The sequence below is a fragment of the Trachurus trachurus genome, assembly GCF_905171665.1.
Source record: "Trachurus trachurus genome assembly, chromosome: 7".
NCBI classification, from domain to species: domain Eukaryota; kingdom Metazoa; phylum Chordata; class Actinopteri; order Carangiformes; family Carangidae; genus Trachurus; species Trachurus trachurus.
Window position 1 is genome coordinate 32,495,635 of NC_139901.1, and position 22,398 is coordinate 32,518,032.

General features: G+C 39.1%; 3 protein-coding genes across 3 annotated transcripts; 2 read left to right on the forward strand and 1 right to left on the reverse strand.

The window, feature by feature from the left end:
- The first annotated feature begins 1,476 nt into the window (after positions 1-1,476).
- On the forward strand, positions 1,477-2,624 carry g0s2 (G0/G1 switch 2). Its single transcript, XM_083975391.1, has 2 exons — positions 1,477-1,573; positions 2,101-2,624. The coding sequence occupies exon 2, from the start codon at positions 2,124-2,126 to the stop codon at positions 2,502-2,504; it is 381 nt and encodes a 126-aa protein (XP_083831517.1). The 5' UTR covers positions 1,477-1,573; positions 2,101-2,123; the 3' UTR covers positions 2,505-2,624.
- Positions 2,625-4,672: 2,048 nt separating this feature from the next.
- On the forward strand, positions 4,673-13,911 carry taf8 (TAF8 RNA polymerase II, TATA box binding protein (TBP)-associated factor). The gene is made up of 8 exons (XM_083975359.1): positions 4,673-4,853; positions 6,640-6,799; positions 7,656-7,754; positions 9,013-9,075; positions 9,176-9,300; positions 10,006-10,153; positions 11,497-11,639; positions 13,577-13,911. Exons 1-8 carry the CDS (start codon positions 4,806-4,808, stop codon positions 13,715-13,717), a joined length of 927 nt encoding a protein of 308 aa, XP_083831485.1. The 5' UTR covers positions 4,673-4,805; the 3' UTR covers positions 13,718-13,911.
- A 1,296-nt stretch (positions 13,912-15,207) lies between these two features.
- On the reverse strand, positions 15,208-22,051 carry LOC310988173 (PHD and RING finger domain-containing protein 1-like; the record flags this gene model as incomplete). The annotated part of the gene is made up of 6 exons (XM_083974685.1): positions 15,208-15,315; positions 18,201-18,421; positions 20,023-20,114; positions 20,247-20,383; positions 21,435-21,518; positions 21,929-22,051. The coding sequence occupies 6 exons, from the start codon at positions 22,049-22,051 to the stop codon at positions 15,208-15,210; spliced, it is 765 nt and encodes a 254-aa protein (XP_083830811.1).
- Between the last annotated feature and the right edge of the window lie 347 nt (positions 22,052-22,398).

A 22,398-nucleotide genomic window follows, 5' to 3' on the forward strand; every position in this document is an offset into this window, starting at 1 on the left:
TGTTTCTATGTGTCAAAGATCAGACACATTGCACAACTCACTTGCCTGATTCCCTCCTCTCCTGCAGCAAGAAAAAGGAGGTCAAAGGGCAGATAGTTTCAGATGAACTAACACACACACACACACGTTAACCCCTGCAATCTCCTCCTGCTTCATTGTCAGCTCCATTGTCAGACAGCGTACATGAGCCCAAGCAGCTCGGAGCTGCATGATTAAAGGGGGATTCTGTTGAAGCTTATCTTCTAATGAAGCTTATCTCTCCGTGGTCAATAAGAGCTCCTACTCCATGTGTAACCATACATACAGTGTCTGTCTAGTGTCAACCAATAAATGGGATTGGCTTCCCAAAGTTCAGTTCATACGGTGATTGGACACCTCTCGGGCTCTCCTGATGAGGATCAATGTGTCCAGTCCACGCAACACAAACCAGTCACTGGTGTTGTTCAATGTTCAGAAACATGCAGCGTTTGAATGCTTCATGCTTATACACTGCAAAAACTCAAAATATTTCCAAGAATATTTGTCTTATTTCTTGTCAAAATGTCTCAATTTTAGTCAAAACTAACCTCTTTCCACTTAAAATAAGACTCATCACCTAAAAATCGACTTGTTTTTACACAGTTTTACTTGTATCAAACTAATTTTCAATTGAAATAAGTAGAAAAATCAGCCAGTGAAAGCAAGTTTTTTGTGCTTGTAATAAGAAAGAAAAACTTGCTCCACTGTCAGATTTTTCTACTTATTTCAAGTGAAAATATGCTTGAAAAAAGTAAAAAGTGTCTAAAAACAAGCTACTTTTTAATCCGATGAGTCTTATTTTAAGTATAATTAGATTTGTTTTGACTAGAAATGACATTTTGACTAGAAATAAGACAAATAGCCTATTCTTGGTAAGATTTTGAGTTTTTGAGTATGAGTTATAATAACCATCTGTAACAGTCTGGCTGCTGGTTATTGTTTTCACCTTGTGTCCTCATGGCTAAATATGATGTTGGCAGAACCAGCACCACATACTCAGTCCTGAATACTTTGGCAGGTTCCCTGTGGACCGATTTGTCTCTGCGATAGTGATACGATACCGAGATCAACTGAAGGTCAAGTTTAAAGGTACACGTGGGTTTGAATAATGCATTAAACTACTGAATATACGCTTGTTTTTAGACGTCAATAACATGTTGATGGGTTTTGTTGTTGTTGCTGCAGCTGCTGGTGTGATGTCGTCAGTGTATGTTTATCGTACACTCCAGATTGCTGCATGTTTGGAGTTCTTACATCTTATTACTCATGTGATGACAGAATCACAGTTTCACCTACATCCAGTGTGTGCTGTGCTTCACTTCTGGTGGTGGAAAGACATGCCCTTTCACCCGAACAAGCCCCTCTCACGTCCAAAACGCAATTGCAGCACAAGTGTTGGCCTCATGAATATTCATTTTGTCTCCAACTGTGGGAGTTGACCAGACTCCACTCGTGTTTAAATTGCAGGAATCGGCCCCTCGTCTCTTTGCCTGCAAATGCTTGACTTGGCCGGACACGGAGAAAAAGTCTGAATTTTTTTGACGTGTGCAACAAAGTGAGTATCTGCCTATCACTATTACTACAGTATCGGTGCTTTATGTCAAGTAGAAAGATCGATTTTTAGTCAAAATAACATTCATTTAAAGTCAAACAATAGTCCTTGGATGATTGCACTTGTCAAAATGTCTCATTTCTAGTCAAAACTAATCTCTTTCCACTTAAAATAAGACTCATCACCTAAAAATTAACTTGTTTTTAGATCATTTTCACTTGTTTCAAGCTAATTTTTACTTGAAATAAGTAGAAAAATCTGCCAGTGAAAGCAGGTTTTTTGTGATTGTAATAAGAAAGAAAAACTTGCTCCACTATCAGATTATTTTAAGTGAAAATCTGCTTGAAATAATTTTAAAAAAGTGTCTAAAAACACAAGCTCCTTTTTTAATGTGATGAGTCTTATTTTAAGTATAATGAGATTTGTTTTGACTAGAAATAAGACGAATATTCTTGGTAAGATATTGTGTTTTTGCAAGTGTGTGTCTAATGATATCTTGTACAATTTTTGTTTTTTTCCACCATCAACAGCTTAATAATCAAGAAACAGAAACATGGAAACCATAAATGAGTTCATCCCGTTCGCCAAGGAGATGTTGAGCCAGCGGCCGAACCGGCGGATGGTGAAGATGTACGTGCTGGGCTCCACCATGGCGATGCTGGGGATGGTCGGCGGACTCGTAGAAACGGTCCTGCTGCCGTTCGTGGACCGCGAGCCCGTGGAGGACCAAGTGCTGGACCTTTACATTGAGAGGAGCGTGGAGGTGAAAAAGGAGGTGAAGAGGAAACGCTCTGTCGTGTTTCGTCCAGAGGTCACAGATGTCGAGGAGACCGAGACGGAGATGGAGTCGATCGAGTCGTTCGAGGAGGCCAAGGCCAAACATCTGGTGAAAGCCGGGCGGAGAATGTCGAGCAACCGCCTTCACGCCTCTTAAAAGGAAAACTCTCCACTCACTGCAAAAACTCAAACTCTTACCAAGAACATTTGTCTTTTTTCCAGTCAAAATAATCTCATTACACTCAAAATAAGTCTCATCACCTAAAAAGTAGCTTGTTTTTAGACACTTTTTACTTCTTTCAAGCAGATTTTCAATTGAAATAAGTAGAAAAATAAGTGAAAATGATCTACAACAAGTTAATTTTTAGGTGATGAGTCTTATTTTAAGTGGAAAGAGATTAGTTTTGACTAGAAATGAGACATTTTGACAAGAAATAAGACAAATATTCTTGTAAAGATTTGGGTTTTTTGCAGTGCTCCGAATGTAAATGGACACTGCAGTTACAATGTTGATGGCAATGGTGGTAGATTAAATCACCAAGTTAAAGTGGCCCCTTTGTACTCATTCTTTTCTTTTAGTTTTGGTTTATTATGCAATTATTAGTCCCAATGGAATGACAAAAAAAAAAAACTTAGATGTGTGGCTAGTTACACTGACAACTGCAGGGTACAGTGACGTCCGGCTGCTGGGCAGCAGAGTCTTGTGGGTGTGATGATGTGATGTGATGATGTGTTGGAAAAACAGAGAATGTGTGTGAATTAACTCCTTTTGAAATGGAATAAAAATATTTTTCAGCTAGAGTCTGAGTCAGGTCATGATTTTAATGTATAGCATGAAAATGATCCTTAACATAGATGTATTGCAGGGACACCAGGGAGTCACAGCTAACCATACTTGTCTTTCTTTCTTTCTTTCTGCTGATCATTTTCTTGATTGATGATGGAAATAGTGAAAAATATCAGTCGTACACCAGTTTTTTTCTTTTTAAGAAAGGAAAAAATATTTTGGATGAAAGGGGGAATTTCTTCAAGAAGCTACTTTCAATTTCAGCATTTTCCGATTAAAAGGAACCCATTAGCTACATTCAGAAAACCTTGCCGTAATGACAATCTGGAACTATAATGTTTTTTTAAAATGATGTTATTTGATCATGAGTATACTTTTTTTTTCTTGAGTGAGTAATTGAAAAATACCAACTCCCAATGAGGATAATACGGTAATACAGGTGAAAAAGTACATGCAGTAGCCTATAAAAGTGCTAAAACATTTAGGGGATTCATGAAGGAAAACAAAACAACGCCAAACAATACCAGATAAGGTGCAAAGGATACAGTATATTTGATAAAGAAAATGAATTATATAGTAGAATTATAGTCTTAGCATATTTGTTTTCTATTTTTTTAACCTTCGTCTTGTGTTAGCTTTCTGCTACCATCTATGGTCAGTTTGACCCGTGTTTTGAATCAGCTGTAAAATACACTAAAAACTTTTTTTTTTCATCCAATCTGTTTTTCTACTTTAGGTTAAATTGCTAGACTTCCCTATTCATGAAAATTTTGGTTTTAATATTTTTTGGTGTGGGCCCCTTGGCCCTTTTTGTCAGTATACCCCTTGGCTTCAATTGAACCTTCCTCTTGTAGCTTTCTGCTGCCATCTATGGTGTTAGGGTCAGTTTTGACCCAAGTCTTAAATCAGCTTTAAAACACACTAAAAACAATTATTCATCATTTCATTTGTTCCTCATCTCTTGGTTACATTGTTAGGCTTCCTTATCCATGAAAAGGTTGGTTTTGATTTCAGTTTTAACTCTCATTATTGTTCTTAAGGTCAAAATGGACCCCAACACCACAAATGTCATAATTTTAACCAGAGCCTTTTAGACATTTGTGAATTTTTTTGTTTGTTTGTTTTATTTTTGTATAAATAGTAGGTTGCTGGGCCTGGCAAAGTCAAAAAGCCTTGATGCTATAAACAAATGTAGCTATGTGGTAGCCTACTTGTATGCATTTAAAACCTGAAGGTTAAAGCTGTACAGAAAAGAAAATTGAATTTGAGCCCACTATGGGTCATAAAATTAGTGTAATAGACAGCAAAGATAACTTAAATTCATTAGCAGAACCAGGGAAGGTCATCAGTAACTTGCTGTCCCTCTGTTTTTTATGCTGTGTCACCGCCATAGTCGCTGTAATTCCCACACACGGACACTAGGTGGCGACAGTGTCTATGGAGAGGACATGGATGTATTATGGGAGAGGACAACCGACGGCTCTAAGCTCAACTTCCACTTCCGGTCTGCGGCGGAAACGACGTCACAGTCTTCACCGTGTTTACTAACGGCGGGCGGCTAAACGGTCGTCGGGAGAAATAATAATAAATAAAACCTTTTTGTCGTTACTATAAATTTACCAGTTGAAACCAGGAGCTGAGTCCAGATCGATCCGGTCCCGGAGGAGGAGGATGGCGGATCCCGCGGTGGTTTCGAGCGGTTCGCTGAACGCAGCAACGGTAAGAGAGAGTTTGTCCTGCCGGGCGAGGCGCACTCTGCCCCGGCTTGAAGCTAGCAGTCAGTCCGCCTCCTCCTCCGGGCTGAAATAGAATAAAACATCTTTTAGTCAGGATTTATAAGTTTAAATAACTACAGCTGAGTCTAGTTACAGACTATAAAGTCAACTATTCACTGTTTAAATGGCTAATACGTGTGTAAAGTAAACTATAATGCTGATACAGTAAGCGAGTGTGTAACGTTACTGTCAGTTTGGAAATGTGGTTGTATCTCCAAGTGGTGAGCAGGCACACTTATGTCAAGTAAGTTTCAGCAGACAGGCATTAAAGCCCCAGTATGTAACTTATTTGGCTATTTATTATATAGCAAAAATCAAATATTGCTTTCATAAACCTGCATACAAATGAAAGCTTTCTCGTACCTTAGAATGAGTTGTTACAAGTCGTTACAAATACATAAGTGGGCGACGCACCGAACCGAGGCGGCCATGTTGCATCGCCATTTTTTTTTACGTCGAGTGGCAGCGTGACCGTAGGTAACCACGGAAACGGCCTGTTAAAACTGTCACCACTGTGTAGTGTGAGGAAGGACGGAGGCACTGGTGTTGCATTCAGGTGCAGTCAGGCAGACGGCCGTCAGCAAACCAACCGGATGTCATTTTACTCCACCAGAGAAAGACGGTAAAACAATACCACATCACGCATATTGTCACGCCTGTGTTGTTTTGCCTCGTGCTGGCCGACCACTTGTTTACATAGTCGCTTGTTTATCCTGTTACGTGCAGCGTCTGTTGTCTGTCTGACGTTTGCCCGATTTCACGTGAATGCAACATTCAAGAATACCTTCCCGATATGCAACCGCACCGCTAGATGGGGGGAATTCCTACATACTGTACCTTTAAAAATACATTTATTCTAATGTTAATCAAGTTTTTATTGCCAAGAGCAGTAAAGGTCACTTTATAACGCAAGGACACTTGACGCGGTGTCAGGTGAAAACACAAAGGGTACAAAATATAGTAGCGATAAAATCAAAATCAGAAGATGAAAGAAATAGAATATTCTAGTGCAAAAAATTTACCATATACAATTTAGGATTACAGTAGAATGAAATAGAATAGAATAATGCACTAGTTTCATGAACCTGAAACATGAATCAGAATCAAACAGAAATTTGACATGTGGAAAAGTTTTTTGTCAGGACGTGTGGTCACAAATATCCTCTACAGGAATTTCAAGCTGACATTTTCTAAACTGTGAACATCACTGGCAAAATAAAAATTAAATATTGACAGACAAATGGTCATTGGGTCAGACACACTGCTCCACAATATTACAGTGAGGTGAAGAATCTGCAGGTGAAAACACCTAAATCAGCAACAGACTCTTTATCTGCCGTCATTATTTAAATTTTATGTTTTCAGTTCATTTAAAAGTAACACTGTGTTTACATTTGATGAAAGTCTTTAAATGCGTCAGCAAAATATATAAATTTGCCCCACTGATGTTGTTTTTACATTATTAGCCTATGACATTTCTCCATGGCTTCACTGTCTGTACATCATTTGACCATTGATTCAGACAAGAATAAAAGAAAGAAAGAAAGAAAGAAAGAAAGCAACATTTAACACTCACACATTAAGAAAAAATATGGTAAAAAATGATATGGACATTAACCAGAGCTCTGAAATGATAGATATTTAGTGATGAACCAGTTTCCTCGTGACCTTTCTGCTGCAGCAACCTCTCAACCACTGTGTGTGTGTGTCTGTGTGTGTGTGTTATTCAGCGAGGGAGCGGAACTAAAGCCGCCACCAGCCCAGCAGAGAACTACCACCTGGCCCGGCGGCGCACGCTGCAGGTGGTGGTCAGCGCCCTGCTGACCGAGTGCGGCTTCGAGAGCGCAGAGAAGGCGGCGGTGGAGACGCTCACGGAGATGATGCAGAGCTGTACGTATGAATCACATGAAGCAGGATCATGTGTTGTTGTGTTCACTCTCTTCAGAGCCTCAGACAGACCATTCACTGCAAAAACTCTAATATCTTAACAAGAATATTTGTCTTATTTCTAGTCAAAATGTCATTTCTCGTCAAAACAAATCTCATTATACTTAAAATAAGACTCATTACATTAAAAGTAGCTTGTTTTTAGACACTTTTTACTTCTTTTAAGCAGATTTTCAATTGAAATAAGTAGAAAAATCTGATAGTGGAGCAAGTTTTTCTTTCTTATTACAAGCACAAAAAACTTCACTGGCAGATTTTTCTACTCATTGCAAGTGAAAATTATCTAAAAACAAGTAAATTTTTAGATGATGAGTCTTATTTTAAGTGGAAAGAGATTAGTTTTGACTAGAAATTAGACACTTTGACAAGAAAAAAGTAGTTTCTCCAATAAAATTTACAAATAACTGCATTTAGAAATGTTGCCTGGACTGAATTATAGTTTCCTTACATGATAAATAAATCTTGGTTCAATCTCATTAAGACAAAAGACGGAGAAACTAAAAGAGAGCTGCTACTAGACTGGGTTTAGTTGTCGAAACATTACATACGAGTACATACGATCGAAAAATGTAGTATTGGTGCAAATATATTGAGCTGGTAGATCAACTTTTTGTTTTAATGTCTGTTCTGATGATACCAGAAAAAAAAAAACATTTGCATTTTGTTGATGACTCTTTCAAACAATTTAAACCTCCTCCTCCTTTATGACTCTTTCTTTTGTTTTGTATATTCAAAGTGTCCAGTGTTCATCAGCGGAGTCGTTTCTCTAACACGCTGCTTTGCCCTTTGTTTTTTTTAGATATTACAGAAATAGGTCGATGTGCTAAATCGTATTGTGAACACACAGCGAGGAGCGTCCCGACGCTGTCCGATGCCGTGGTCACGCTCATAGAGATGGGTGAGTGCTGTAGGACACACACACATGAATGAAACATCACTTTTTTCTTTCTTCCAATGTTTCTTTACAATAGTAACAATATAGTTACACATTTATGACAGCATAACAAGACCTAAAGCAGAAGTAAGTGATATATTTGTGTTAATATAAGTCTTAAATAGTTATATCTTCCGACAGCAATCACTTACATAGAGTGTTTGGACTGAAACACGGGTCTGTCAGTCACTCTGCTCTGAGCCCAGGAGAAAACTTTTATCGTATCCTACAGTTTTTATCCAATGAGGAGAGAGAACGGCATAAAGGGCTGTGTGTGCAGCCAAGGGATGCGCGTGAATGTGGCGACGTAGGGACGAGGACTGTTATGGTGCGTTCAAGGCAACTCGTAACTCGTGTTTTTCCGACCTGTGAAGTGGTACCAGTTCGATCTGGTACGAGTTCACGGGTCAGAAGTTACGAGTGGCCGTTATAGTGACTTTCACCGGTAAAACAGGTCGGAAAAACACGAGTGGGTTGCCTGCCCTGGAACGCTACAAAGTCGTAAGTTGTGACTTGAAGCTGTAATTTACGATTTCAAAAGCCTGCCTGGAACGCAGCATTAGCGAAAACGACCGGATCACTCACTTCTGCTTTAAACAAAAGAGAAATTACATCAAATTAACAATGAAAAAATAATAAATTTCTTGGTGACAGACCACGTAATCCAATTCAAATTAAAATTGAAATTATAATTGTTGTGACAGATTATTGGTTGAAAATTTCTGAGTGTACAGTATATTCATTATTGATATACAATTCTTATTTGTAATTAACTTAAGAGACTTAAAATAATAATCAGCTTCAATCAAAAACAATTTAAATGATGGTGAAGAATTCTGAAATTTACATTTATGGATGTGAAATTTCCCCAATAAAATATAAAGGTTGACTTTAGTACATAGTTTCTTTTCTTGAATTCAAAATAAGTAATAACGTTCTTCCCCTCAATGTTGATTTTATGTTTTGTTTTACATAATATATATATATATATAGCTTTCAAGTTCTTTCCATAATGTACTGCTATATGAACAACCATAAAACAATAGAGTTACATTTTCAAGTTCAATTTTACAAAAGGTAGGTTTGTTATCGATGTCTAGGAATCTTGAAATATAAATCTTAGATGGGTATGCTGTATTTTATGTAGTATTTTTAAATGTAATTCTCTAATTTGAAACATCACCAGCGTCATTCGATCCGTTTGTTTCCGTGTCATCGACAGGTTTCAACGTGGACACGCTGCCCTTGTACGCGAAACGCTCCCAGAGGATGGTGATAACGGCCCGTAAGCTCCGACACTCCCGAGTCAGACACACTAACCTGTCTCTACACCTCATCTGTTGGTTTCTTTTAAAAAATGTTTTTGATTTTCTTTTGTATTTCAGCTCCGGTGACGAACCCGCCGGTGACTCCTAAAGCTCTGTCGGCCGGACAGAAACGAACGCATCCGTCTCACATTCCGAGCCACTTCCCAGAATTCCCTGACCCACACACCTACATCAAAACACCTGTGAGTCTGAACCTTCCCCAGAAGTCTTTGCTGTGACCAGACCAGACCGGTCAATTATCAATTTATTATTATTTATTGAAATAGTCCATAGAAATATCTATATTATTGTACTGTAGCACTTGTAGCTCTGTCGATGCAAGCTATTTTTTTTTAGAACGGATTAGATTTCTTGGTTTCCCTCATCAAACTCATCAAATACACAATCCAACAACTCCACAACGCTCTGGTGGACAAGTTGTGACCTGCACATTCACCACGCTATGAGATAATAACACAACGTTACCACACAGAGTTGTTTTAGAGGGAAATTCATGCAAAAACCACTGATGCGCGTTGCCTTCAGGGACAGTTTTTCATCAACAGTCTCTGTATTTCCCTCTAAAACAACTCTGTGTGGTAACGTTGTGTTATTATCTCATAGCGTGGTGAATGTGCAGGTCACAACTTGTCCACCAGAGCGTTGTGGAGTTGTTGGATTGTGTATTTGATGAGTTTGATGAGGGAAACCAAGAAATCCCATAATGAGCCTCCGTAGCGTAGCTCTGAGCAGCTCACGGCTCTGCTCCACCGTTCTAAAAATAGCTTGCACCGACAATTAAAGGTAACAAACCTACTGCTATGACTATAGGGATTATGGCAATGGGCCAATTTGACAAAATGTTGAACTATCCCTTTAATTAAATGTGTGTGTTTGTGTGTGTGCAGACATTCAGAGAGCCGGTGTCGGACTACCAGGTGGTGAGAGAGAAGGCAGCGACTCAGAGGAGAGACGTGGAGCGAGCGCTCACACGCTTCATGGCCAAGACGGGAGAAACCCAGAGTCTCTTCAAGGACGACATCACCGCATTCCCACGTGAGTCGTTCTGTCCTCCTGAAGGTTTTTAAAGGACAATTCCGTCCAAATTCAACCTGGGGCTGTATGTTCCTAACATTTTAGGTCTAAAAGAAGGAATCTGAAGATTTTCAGTTTAATGTCTCCTGTTTTGCGGTAGTTGTGTCTGTCCCCGCATCGCCACGGCAACGATGAATGGGAGCGGATTGAAGTTCTGCTGCTTAGGCTGTTTCCATCCCTCAAAGCCACAAACAGCGTCAGATGGAGACTCAAACATGCACCCAGAAGTTTTTTTTACTTCAAGCAAGCCGACATGTTTGTAAAACTAGATCTAATTCAAAGTCTGGCGGAGTCGAGACCCAAGTTGATGCTCGGTGTGTTCAGGTGCAGTGGGAAGCTCCCGTTTGTGTCATAAACACAGGAATATCAACTCTTTACTTGCTTCAAGTAAAAATAAACTTCTTGGCGCATGTTTGAGTCTCCACCTGACGCTGTCTGTGAAAAAAAATGTAGACTTGAAGCAAGTCCAGAGTTGATATTCCTGTGTTTATGACACAAACGGGAGCTTCCCACTGCACCTGAACACACCGAGCGTCAACTTGGGTCTCGACTCCGCCAGACTTTGAATTAGATCTAGTTTTACAAACATGTCGGCTTGATTGATTGATATCTTTATTTCGATCATGTAAACGACAATGTAAAAAAATAAAATAAATAAGATAAAATAATAATATAATAAGGATGTAAGTGAACAGCAAAAATGAATACACAAAAAAGTAACATCTCATAAGCAACGCAGTTTACATGAGCGAAAAGGAGTAGGAAGAAGTATAAACTTATCTAATCCTACCCCTATAATTTTAACTATGTTCTAATTAAACATTTTACACATTACACATTTTAATCCAAATAGTAAGTAAGCAAACACCTTGTGTGAATTATTCAATGAACCTCTGGAGAATAATTTCTTTATGTCTCTTTTTAAACATGATTACACTCGAAATGTTTTTGATTTCAGTACTCATATTATTCCACAGTTTTACTCCACAAATGGAGTAAAACTTGAAGTGAATAAACTTCTGGGTGCATGTTTGAGTCGCCATCTGACGCTGTCTGTGGCTTTGAGGGATGTAAAAACAGCCTAAGCAGCAGAACTTCAATCTGCTCCCATTCATTGCTGCCGTGGCGACGCGGGGACAGACACAACTACCACAAAACACATTAAACTGAAAATCTTCAGATTCCTTCTTTTAGACCTAAGATGTTAGGAACATACAGCCCCCAGTTGAATTCGCCTGGAGTTGTCCTTTAAGTTGTTTCAGCATCTCTACTAGTTCTAATCCGGTGACTTCTCTGTCGGTCAGTGATCGCAGCGCGGCCCAGCGCCATCCCATACCTGAGCGCTCTGCTGCCGTCGGAGCTGGAGCTGCAGACGCTGGAGGAGACGGACTCGTCGGAGCAGGACGACCAGACGGACAGCGAGAACGCCGCGGGAAACAACATCACCGTGAGTTTCCCACCGGCTCACAGTTTCCATCAGCTCCTCGGTTTTTCCTTTAGTTTTTTACAGATTCAGGAACATTTTTCTCACCGGTAATTTAATTTAATTTAATTTCATACACAGAACTGAGGATAAAAAAAACACTCAGTTATTCATATTTTCATGATGTAATTCTCTCGTACATATTGGATCATATTGGTCAGGTTTGTTAGCTGAACAAACATTTCTCTATAATCGGATTAGCAGAAATTGCTCCAACTGAAAGATCCGTCCAGTTTTATTGGACCACAACAGCGGATGGACAGACAACCCGTGCGCTCGTGTTCAAATCCCTGGTTTCCATGGTGTTTTTTTCAGGGTTTCAGTGTTTGGTGAGAGTTCCTGGGAAAAAGTGGGATGTGAATTCCTGGCACTGAGCCCCAGTGTAGACGCTTTTGTGTTTGACACGGGATTCTCCAACCAAATCTTATCCCATTAGTGCTTTTAGAGGCCGACATCAAAGTGAAGGGGAAGGTTTGATGCTCCAGCACCAATCTGTAAAAAACACAATCATATGTCTGATATTAGTCTACTTGCCAGCCCATAGGGCCCCAGTGTGAACCCGGAAATGTTGAGTACCCCAAAGTTTTATGTTAGAAATATATAGTATGGGTCCCCAGTATTCAGAAACTGCCGTATGCTAATTTATATATATTGGGCAATTAGCACAATTGACATAATTAGCATAAATTAGCATATTTCGCCTATATGGGCAATATTTCACCAAAATTGACTTGGCTGATCTGGGCAATATTGGAGTGGTTTTAGGGGTTATTGATGATGCTGAATCCATTTCTGACATTTTCAAAATTCAAAATGGCTGTCTAAACCGGAAGTGACCAGATTTTAACCGCCAGTGGGCCGATTTTGATGGATTTCAATCTGGTCACTTCCGGTTTAGACAGCCATTTTGAATTTTGAAAATGTCAGAAATGGATTCAGCATCATCAATAACCCCTAAAACCACTCCAATATTGCCCAGATCAGCCAAGTCAATTTTGTTGAAATATTGCCCATATAGGCGAAATATGCTAATTATGTCAATTGTGCTAATTGCCCAATATATATAAGTTAGCATCCGGCAGTTTCTGAATACTGGGGACCCATACTATATATTTCTAACATAAAACTTTGGGGTACTCAACATTTCCGGGTACTCATTGTTGGCAAGTAGACTATATACAGTATGTTCTTCTGTACTTTAAGATCATATGAGCTCAATGTCAGGAGTTACTTTACTTTGAGTTCATATGATCTTGAATAACAGAAGAACATGTGGTAGACATATTATAGTTGAAGCTTGTGTTTTTACAGATTGTTGAGTTCATTGAGTTGAATTTGAGTAGTTTACAATTGTAGGAAATTAAACGTATTCATTTATAAAGTTAAAAGTGAGGTTTGGTGCCACTGTATTATCTGTTGTGACCTGCACATTCACCACACTATGAGATAATAACACAACGTTACCAGACAGAGTTGTTTTAGAGGGAAATACAGAGACTGATGATGAAAAACTGTCCCTGAAGGCAACGCGCCATCAGCGGTTTTGCATGTATTTCCCTCTAAAACAACTCTGTGTGGTAACGTTGTGTTATTATCTCATAGCGTGGTGAATGTGCAGCTCACAACTTGTCCACCAGAGCGTTGTGGAGTTGTTGGATTGTGCATTTGATGAGTTTGATGAGTTGAAACCAAGAAATCCCATGAGCCTCCGTAGCGTAGCTCTGAACAGCTCACGGCTCTGCTCCGCCGTTCTAAAAACAGCTTGCACCGACAATTAAAGGTAACGAACCTACTGCTATGACTATAGGGATTATTATGGCAATGGGCCAATTTGCCAAAATGTTGAACTATCCCTTTAACCATGATTTGTAGACATGATGCCTCCATCTTTGTTCCTTCAGGACGATCCGGGAGCCGACAAGGAGAACTCCATGCTTCCTCCCTCGGGCGTCGTTCCCTCGGCGAAGGCCAGCGAGGACAACGTGATCGACAACCCGTACCTCCGGCCGGTGAAGAAGCCCAAAGTCCGGAGGAAGAAATGAGTCGGGACTCGGACTCTTTTGGTGCTTTGAGCCGCTGCTCTGAACTCTGACGAACTGACTCACTTCTATACTGCCGCTGTTTGTGCTCGGTCTTCTATTTTTTTTTTTTCTCCTCCTTCAGAAGGCACTCGCTTTGTTTAAAAAGAATTTGTGTGATATCATTTTGTAAACAACATCATAGTGTAATATACAAAAAAAAAAGAGAGGACTCCTGACCAGTCATTTTGTGAATAAAGAAAAATAGGTTTCTTTTTTTTTTTTTAACTCTTTGAGACGTCAGCGTGTTTGTGTCGACAGCTCATCTTCATCACAGGCCTGAGTGAGTGTGTGTTTCCATCAGCCACACACTGCAAAAACTCAGAATCTTTCCAAGAATATTTGTCTTATTTCTTGTCAAAATGTCTCAATTTTAGTCAAAACTAATCTCTTACCACTTAAAATAAGACTCGTCACCTAAAAATTAACTTGTTTTTAGATCATTTTCACTTGTTTCAAACAAATTTTCAATTGAAATAAGTAGAAAAATCTAGATTTTTTTTTTTTTGTGTGTGCTTGTAATAAGAAAGAAAAACTCTTTTTATTTAACTAGGCTAGTTAAATCACAGTAGCATATACTGATTTGGTTGAAACTGGGCCAGTGGTTTTGGAGAAAATGACCAAAAACCACAAAATTTCTAACCTCTGGAGGTGTCAAAAAAAAACACGCTCATAACTTTTCATTGGCGTAAGAAGCTCACGTGACCTCCACTGAATGTACAGCTTCAAAATAAAAGCACAGAATAGGAATACATGAGAACACACAACCTACCTAACACAAGTGATTTTCAAAATTTCTAACCCCCGGGGGTGTCGAAAAAATATGTAGTTATAGTCCTGCACTGTAAAGGTTTAAGTTCAGACTCACACCTATATGTTCATGCGGCATTTCATTGCCACATTTCTCTTTTTTTAATTTCTGTCTCTAATCAAACCTCAAAATGCTTAAAATTACTGTTTTAAAAAGGAGGGTGGTGAATCTTCACATTTAAAAAGGCAAAAACTTGAGAATTAAATGTTTTAAAGCTACAGTACGAGAACCAACTTCTGATTATTGCCCCAAACTGCCAAAAACCGTAGTAAAATATAATAATACCTGAAATACAAAGTGGGTGTGAAAAGAAAAGTGCATCAGATTTGTACTTTTGTTTTCTTAAAAAAATGTTTTACTGACAAAAAACAAAGTGTGAAACAATGTCAGCCTCATATTTAAATACATTTATATCAAAAACATTCACTCAAGAGTTTTTACACAGGACAGGAAGTCACGGTTCAGTCTGACTGTAAATACAACACCGCCCCCTGGTGGTCGAGTCTCACAACAACAGAGAGCGATCAACCACCATCATCCTCTCAGGTTAAACCCGGTTTTCTCTTTAACTCTGTGAAACAAACACACACATTTAATCATCTACAGACTCTTGATTCCTCAGAGGAAGTTATAAAGTGATAAATTATAACTGAGCGGCCGTGGAGCAGCTGGAGTCGCTGTGTTCAGGTGGAGCAGCTGCAGCTGATTGGACCGGAGGCCTCGACGCCTTCAACAGGTATTTAGGAACGTGCTGAGGAACAAAACACAAAGAAAAGACAGTCGCAGCATCAACACCGGTGTTATCACAGGTTAGCACACAGGAAACAACAGATTTAATGTGATTATCCTTTGTATAAACCAGACCACAGACTCCTTTCTTTCCCTTTGTCCTTACTTCTTCTTCCTTCATTGACCCAATCTGTTCCTTCCCTTCATCCTCCCTTTCTCCCTTTCTTCTTTCCACCATCCTTTTCCCTTCCTTCCCTTTGTCCTTATTTCTTCTTCATTCCTTTTTGACCCAACTGACCCAATCTGTTCCCCTTTCTCCATCTTTCTTTCCTTCCTTTTTTCCACAATCCCTTTTCCCCTTCCTTCTTTCCCTTCATCCTTACTTCTTCTTCCTTCCTTGACCCAAAGTCAAAGTCAAAATCTTTATTTGCCATTTGTGCTTACACACATAGGAATTTTTGTACGGTTGTTCCAGGTCAGGTGGAGAAACAAAGAGAACACACAAAGATATACAAGACACTGTTCCTTCCCTCCATCCTTCCTTCCTTTTTCCCTTCCTTCTTTCCACAATCCCTTTTCCCTTCCTTTCGTCCTTAATTCTTCTTCCTTCCTTGGCCCAATCCGTTCCATCCCTCCATCTTTCCTTCCTTCTTTCCCCTTCGTCCTTCCTTCCTTGACCCAGGAGGACAACAGGAGGGTTAAAGCTCAAAGACACATTTACGATATAATGTAAATTAAACATTTAGGGCAAGTTTTCATTCATTCTGAGTGCAACTAACTGATCTTACTGTAAGAGTGTTTCTTTTATTAGTGTTTTCTTCAATCATCATGTCAACATGTTCACTGTCCTCTCATCTCTTACTGTTTAATTTGGCTTTTTATAATATTAACTAATAACTTTATTTATGTATATAGCACCTTTAAAATATATGAGTTTCCACAGTGACTGACAAAAACAACATATAGAAACCACAGAAGACGAGCAGCCCCAACAACACAACAGCAACAACAGAGGTGATACGAGAACCCAACAACAAGTCGAGGCTTTAAGGCTTTAAGCCTTGAATAATGTGAAGGGTCAAGCGTGACCCATTTTTACACTGGAGAACAGTAAAAACACCAACACTTCACCTTTGGCCTAAATCATTTTCCCAGTTTGCACATGTATTTTTTTAGGGTCAAATGTGAGTGAAATGCTCGCCCGTGGAGGGCATAAGAAAATGTATGACCTGTCTAAAATTATTTAAGACTTGAACACAATAATTCAACAAATTTAAGACTTTTTAAGGCCTAAAATTTAGATTTTCAAATTTTAGACTTTTTCTTTTACTTTTTAAGACCCCGCGGATACCCTGTAAACCAACTGTTTCTTTCTTGTTTTGTTTTTTAAAAGGGACAACGAGGAGTTTTGTTAAAGCGAAGTGTTTCCACACTACATTTATGAGCCTCCGCACCGTGAAATTCTTTGACCGGCGCAAGACAGACTCATGTTTTCATTCATCAAGAATTAAAGTCAGAGGTTGGAAGACGATCACATACCGTCGTAGTTCCCACCATAAACGGAGATTCGGCGGCGTTATTCTCATGACTCGCCACGAAACCTAAAGTAAAGAAACGCTGGTCGGCTCAACCAGCATTTCCACCACCACTAATAATAACAAAATAACCATAGAGACAAAACCATAGATTTATCTAAAATGGACCATTAACAAGTGGTAACGTAGATTCATCCACATTAATGTGAGACTTTTTTATAACCAAATAGAAACTCCTCGTTGTCCCTTTAAATGAATAATAGTTTTCATGTCAAGACACCTTTCAGTTTGCATGTAAAAAGACTCAAGTGGATTTACAGCTATTTGACCAACTGAACTCATTACGGAAACATCAACGCGTGGATGGAGAAACATTTAAAAAAAACACAGTTCAGGGGTTAGAGAGGAAAAACTAACTAACCTAAGAGGAAAAACCCCCCAGCACCTCCACATCATCATCACATCTATAAAACACACAGACCCACTGATGCCCACTGAAGGTGAACAGTGTTTTACAGTATTACTCACCTCACACTGGCACTAAAACCACATCAACACACACGAGACTGTAAAGAGCAGCGAAGACAACAACAGACTTGGGGTTTTCTCCTCTGGTGCAGTGAAAACAAATGTCACATGACAGAGAAACACAGAAACCCACCGTGACTCGCCTACGATGCAACCGAGACACGATGGAAACTAAGTCTGCAGATGGTTGGAAAGGTTTTCTCAGCGCGTGTTTCAGAGAGGAGGCAGGAAATGTGGTTAGTGTGTTACAGCACTGAGACACACACACACACACACACACACACTGTAAATGAATCAAACCTCAACCAGGACTCTCTTTCTCTCTCTCCTGCAGTCAGAGACACTTAAAGGGGCATTGTGTAACTAACTTCTCCTGTTCTCTATTCACGAAAATCGATTATTTCGTTCAAAAGTATGTTTTCATTAAAGTGATAGTTCAACATTTTGTCAAATTGGCCCATTGCCATAATCCCTATAGTCATAGTAGTAGGTTCGTTACCTTTAATTGTCGGTGCAAGATATTTTTTAGAACGGCGGAGCAGAGCCGTGAGCTGCTCAGAGCTACGCTACGGAGGCTCATTATGGGATTTCTTGGTTTCCCTCATCAAACTCATCAAATACACAATCCAACAACTCCACAACGCTCTGGTGGACAAGTTGTGACCTGCACATTCACCACGCTATGAGATAATAACACAACGTTACCACACAGAGTTGTTTTAGAGGTAAATACAGAGACTGATGATTAAAAACTGTCCCTGAAGGCAACACGCATCAGTGGTTTTGCATGAATTTCCCTCTAAAACAACTCACTTCTTGCTAATGGGGATCTAATAAAACTGACCCAGTGTGTTTGTGGACGAGGATGAGGTTCGTTGCTGCTGGTTCTGGTTCTGGTTCTGGTCTGGACCCTCGCGCTGCGTCGTCGCTCTGCGGCGTCGGAGTCGGGACGATCTACGGTCGACGGTCGAAGGCGGCGGCCGCTGGTCGACGGAGGTTCATCGACTTCGGCCAACAGGTCCGTTAGTTCTCCGTCACTGATCTCCTCCTCCAACACAAACGGGTCTGAGCCAGAAACAAAAATAAAACCATCATGTTATTATCATTTATTATTCCTGAGTGTTTTTAGACCAGAACCAAACACGATTCATTCCTTCATCGAACAATGTTGTTGAAAACTACTTCCACCATTTTGATAGATTCTTCCTTTTAGTTATATTACAGTCACATTTATCATGTTGAGTGGTTCATTTTAAACTTTAGGAACATTTTACAGACGTATGACTGAATATATTCTTGAGTATCTACTAGAGTCAGATATAAAAATCCATCATCAGCTTTGGAAAGTGATCAACAGTAAAGCTGTGTATCACCAAAAGTCTATTTCTAGTAAAACTCTCATAGTATAACAAACACATAGAGTTTATTTTATTAATGCAATCAGAGTCAGGAAAGTTGCTTCTGTGTTTGTATTTCAGAGTATTTCCTATAACATCCTAGCCTGACAAGCCAGACTATAGTACATACAGAGTATAGTACGGTACAGAACGCTGACCTGGAAGAAAATAAAATTCAACAAAAGCTTCATTCCATCTGCCATAGCTGAACTAAATAAGACAATGAAAAGAACATAACCAGGGGAATGCACATGTAAATTGAGGTGTATGAAATGTGGGAATGTATGTTAATGTATGTAAGTTGCACTTCTCGAGGCCGCTCTGTACGAAATGGTGAAAACAATTGTCCTTGGAAAGGACAAATAAACTCATCTATCTATCTATCTATCTATCTATCTATCTATCTATCTATCTATCTATCTATCTATCTATCTATCTATCTATCTATCTATCTATCTATCTATCTATCTATCTATCTATCTATCTATCTATCTATCTATCTATCTCATTAACATGTCTAGTCTGGCAACGACCAGTAGACCTCGGCTCAATCCAGGGGGCGGGATGAAGGCTGTCTTTCAAACTGCCTCTGCACCAATAGGGTAGCGCTACGACCAATCAGAGCAAAGAGCAGGATGACGTCTTTTCCCATATCCCGTCGGCAAAACACCAAATACATCCTTCTTCTAAATGAACGACTTCAGTGCAGTTTCTTGCTCAACTTTTAAAGAAAATGACAAGTTTAATTCTTTCAAAGTTGATGCCAACGTCGATTCAAACGATTCCTTTGCCAAAGCCATCTGGTCATGTTTTTCACCGTTGCAAGTATGTCGTCATGGCGTTAAGCCGCCCAACGACTCTCTAAACAGATAGAGCGCTGTGATTGGTCAACACAAACTGTGTTCGAGACTCAAAAAGTTCCTATGGCTCGTTTCTAGACCCACCTACGGAGCAAAGAGATTTGCTGCTGCTAGGGTGCAGCTAGAATCATTAGTAATTCCTCTTACTAAGTCTAAACATAGGAATTAACATCTGCCTCAATCAATAAGAAATTCAATTTGTAAACACTATTTTTTCTCAACAAATCTCTGTCACCACCTTCAACTATTGGTAAAATATCCATACAGCACTTTAAACAACTGATACTGTATCATGTCAGAAAACATTGAAATATTTCTGTATATTGATATTTTCTTCAACCGCTAGTTGACAGTGATGTTAAATGTGCACGATTTATCCTCACTGTTCATCCGAACTGCACATCTGTACCTGTGTGATGAGGAGTGACGACACACTCGGGACAAAGCCAGTCGCCTTCAGGGCCGGTGGTTAACGGCGGCGTCAAACAGTTCATGTGATACCTGAACACATCATCACACAGAACAACTTTATTATGTCTCTGCTGCTGATGTAAGACGATCTAAGGCTTAAATCAAGACATTAACACTTCATAAAGATGTGTAACTGTGTGATGAATGTGTCGGTGCCGTTACCCTGAATCACACCGTGAGCAGACGAGGAGTCGGTGCCTCCGGTCGCTCCGTCCGCACTCCTCACAGAAAACTGCACCGGCCCCTTCCTCCTCCTCCTCCTCCTCATCTTCATCTTTTATCGGTGTCTCCACTTTGATCTGCAGCAGCACAAACAGCTCAGCTTCACTACTTCACCACTGTTTATTATTATTATTTAGTATAAAATGAGACTGACAGAAGACAAAGCAAACAACAACAAAAAGCCATTAAAAATAATAGAAAACTAATAAAATTAATAAATTATATTCATCAACGGTCTTAACATGCTCAAAAGGGAGTAGGGAGAAGTAAAAAAAAACAACGTATATGAGCCCACACCTTGTCCTTTATGTCATATTATCCTCTAATAATTACTGTCAATATTGCTTATGGGTACGTTTTAGGGATGTCACGATTACAGATTTTCTTGGTACGATTATTGTCAGAGAAATAATCACGGTGCTACGATTATCACAATTATTATGCATTAATTAATTTCACAACACTATGAATGTGTAAAATCAAATATAGGCAAAATATAATTACAGTACATTACTCATTGTTTACACAAAATATTTCAAGTATCTATTAATATATGACCAATTCTTAATCCCCAGGGGAAGTGTTTGAAATATTCAGGTCATAAATTGTCATCTATACCAATTGTTTGCATTTATTTTAATCATTTTTTGTTTTATTTTGTGTTTTTTTTATTTATACAAATGACACACTAACATTTAAATTCCTACCAATTCAATGTTACGTTAGTTAAATGGACCAGTGTCTGAGCATTCACCTTTATTTTTGCGCCACATCTGCCGATATGGTTCCAACATCATCTTATTTGGGAATCTTTACAATTAATTAATTGTGGCGTTTAATACCGTGATTAATTGTGAAAACAAGTAATCGTGACATCCCTAGTATGTACCGTATGTATAATATAAAAATCTATTCGAAAACTTCATACACCACCCATATATAGACCTATATACATTCATGTTCAGCCAATATGCATCTATATAGGCCTACTGTATATATATTTATAATGGACCTGAGTCCGTAATAAAGATTATCTATATACAAACAATATACTCCCATGTACAGTTCACAATGCATTAATATAATATAAAGCAAACTTAAACATGCTGCAGTATAATAAATAGTCACCTTCTTCTGAATGGCCCCTCCAGGACACCGTCTCTGGTGGATGAAGCTGAAACTGATCCGGTCCACAGGACAGGTGTTGGACGTCTGGTTGGGACCGGGCAGAGAGACAACATGTCTCAGGTTTTAACCATTTTATTCTGTTGATTTTTTTTTTTTTTTTTTACATCTTCATCTCTCAGTGTTTTCTGTTCTTTGTGTAACATAGTGTAACTTCTCCTGTTATCTATACACGAAAATCGATAATTTCTCGTGCTGACGGACCACTTGTTTACATAGAGGCTTGTGCAGCTGCTGTCGTCCGTCTGCCGTCTGCCCAATTTCACGTGAATGCAGCTTGAAAAATACATTGAGTTGCTTGCGATATACAACCGCAACGCTAGATGGCAGTTATTCCTACACAAGGTACATTTAAAGACAAAGCTCATAAATAAATAAAACCAATGAGGTGAGGTGTGTGTGTGTGTGTGTGTGTGTGTGTGTGTTTGTGTTTTTACCTGGGACCACTGGAGAATACAGTCCAGACAGAAGATGTGCTGACAGTTCTCCATGGAGGCCACACTTTGTTTGTCAAAGTCACTCAGACAGATGTAACATTTCTCTGCTGTGTTTATGTCCATTTCCACTTTGTAAATTAATACTTCTCTACAATAAAATGCTACTTTTCTAAAAACACCATTAAACTGTCAACAATAACGATAAAGTGTACTAAATATAAGTTTTTGTTAAGACATGGTTAAAGCTGCTGAAATTACACTAAACAGGGCTGGAACTAAGAAAGTGTAGGTTTTCCTTTACAGCTAGTTAGCTAACGAGCTAACCGGTAGCTAACAAAACAATGAAGTTTTTCTGAGAATTACTCTGAAAATGAGTCAATACCGTTTAACGATGTTGTCAAATCATTGTTTTAGGTCTGTGGCCAATGTTTCGACACATGTTATATCACAGAATCACGATAATTTGTGTT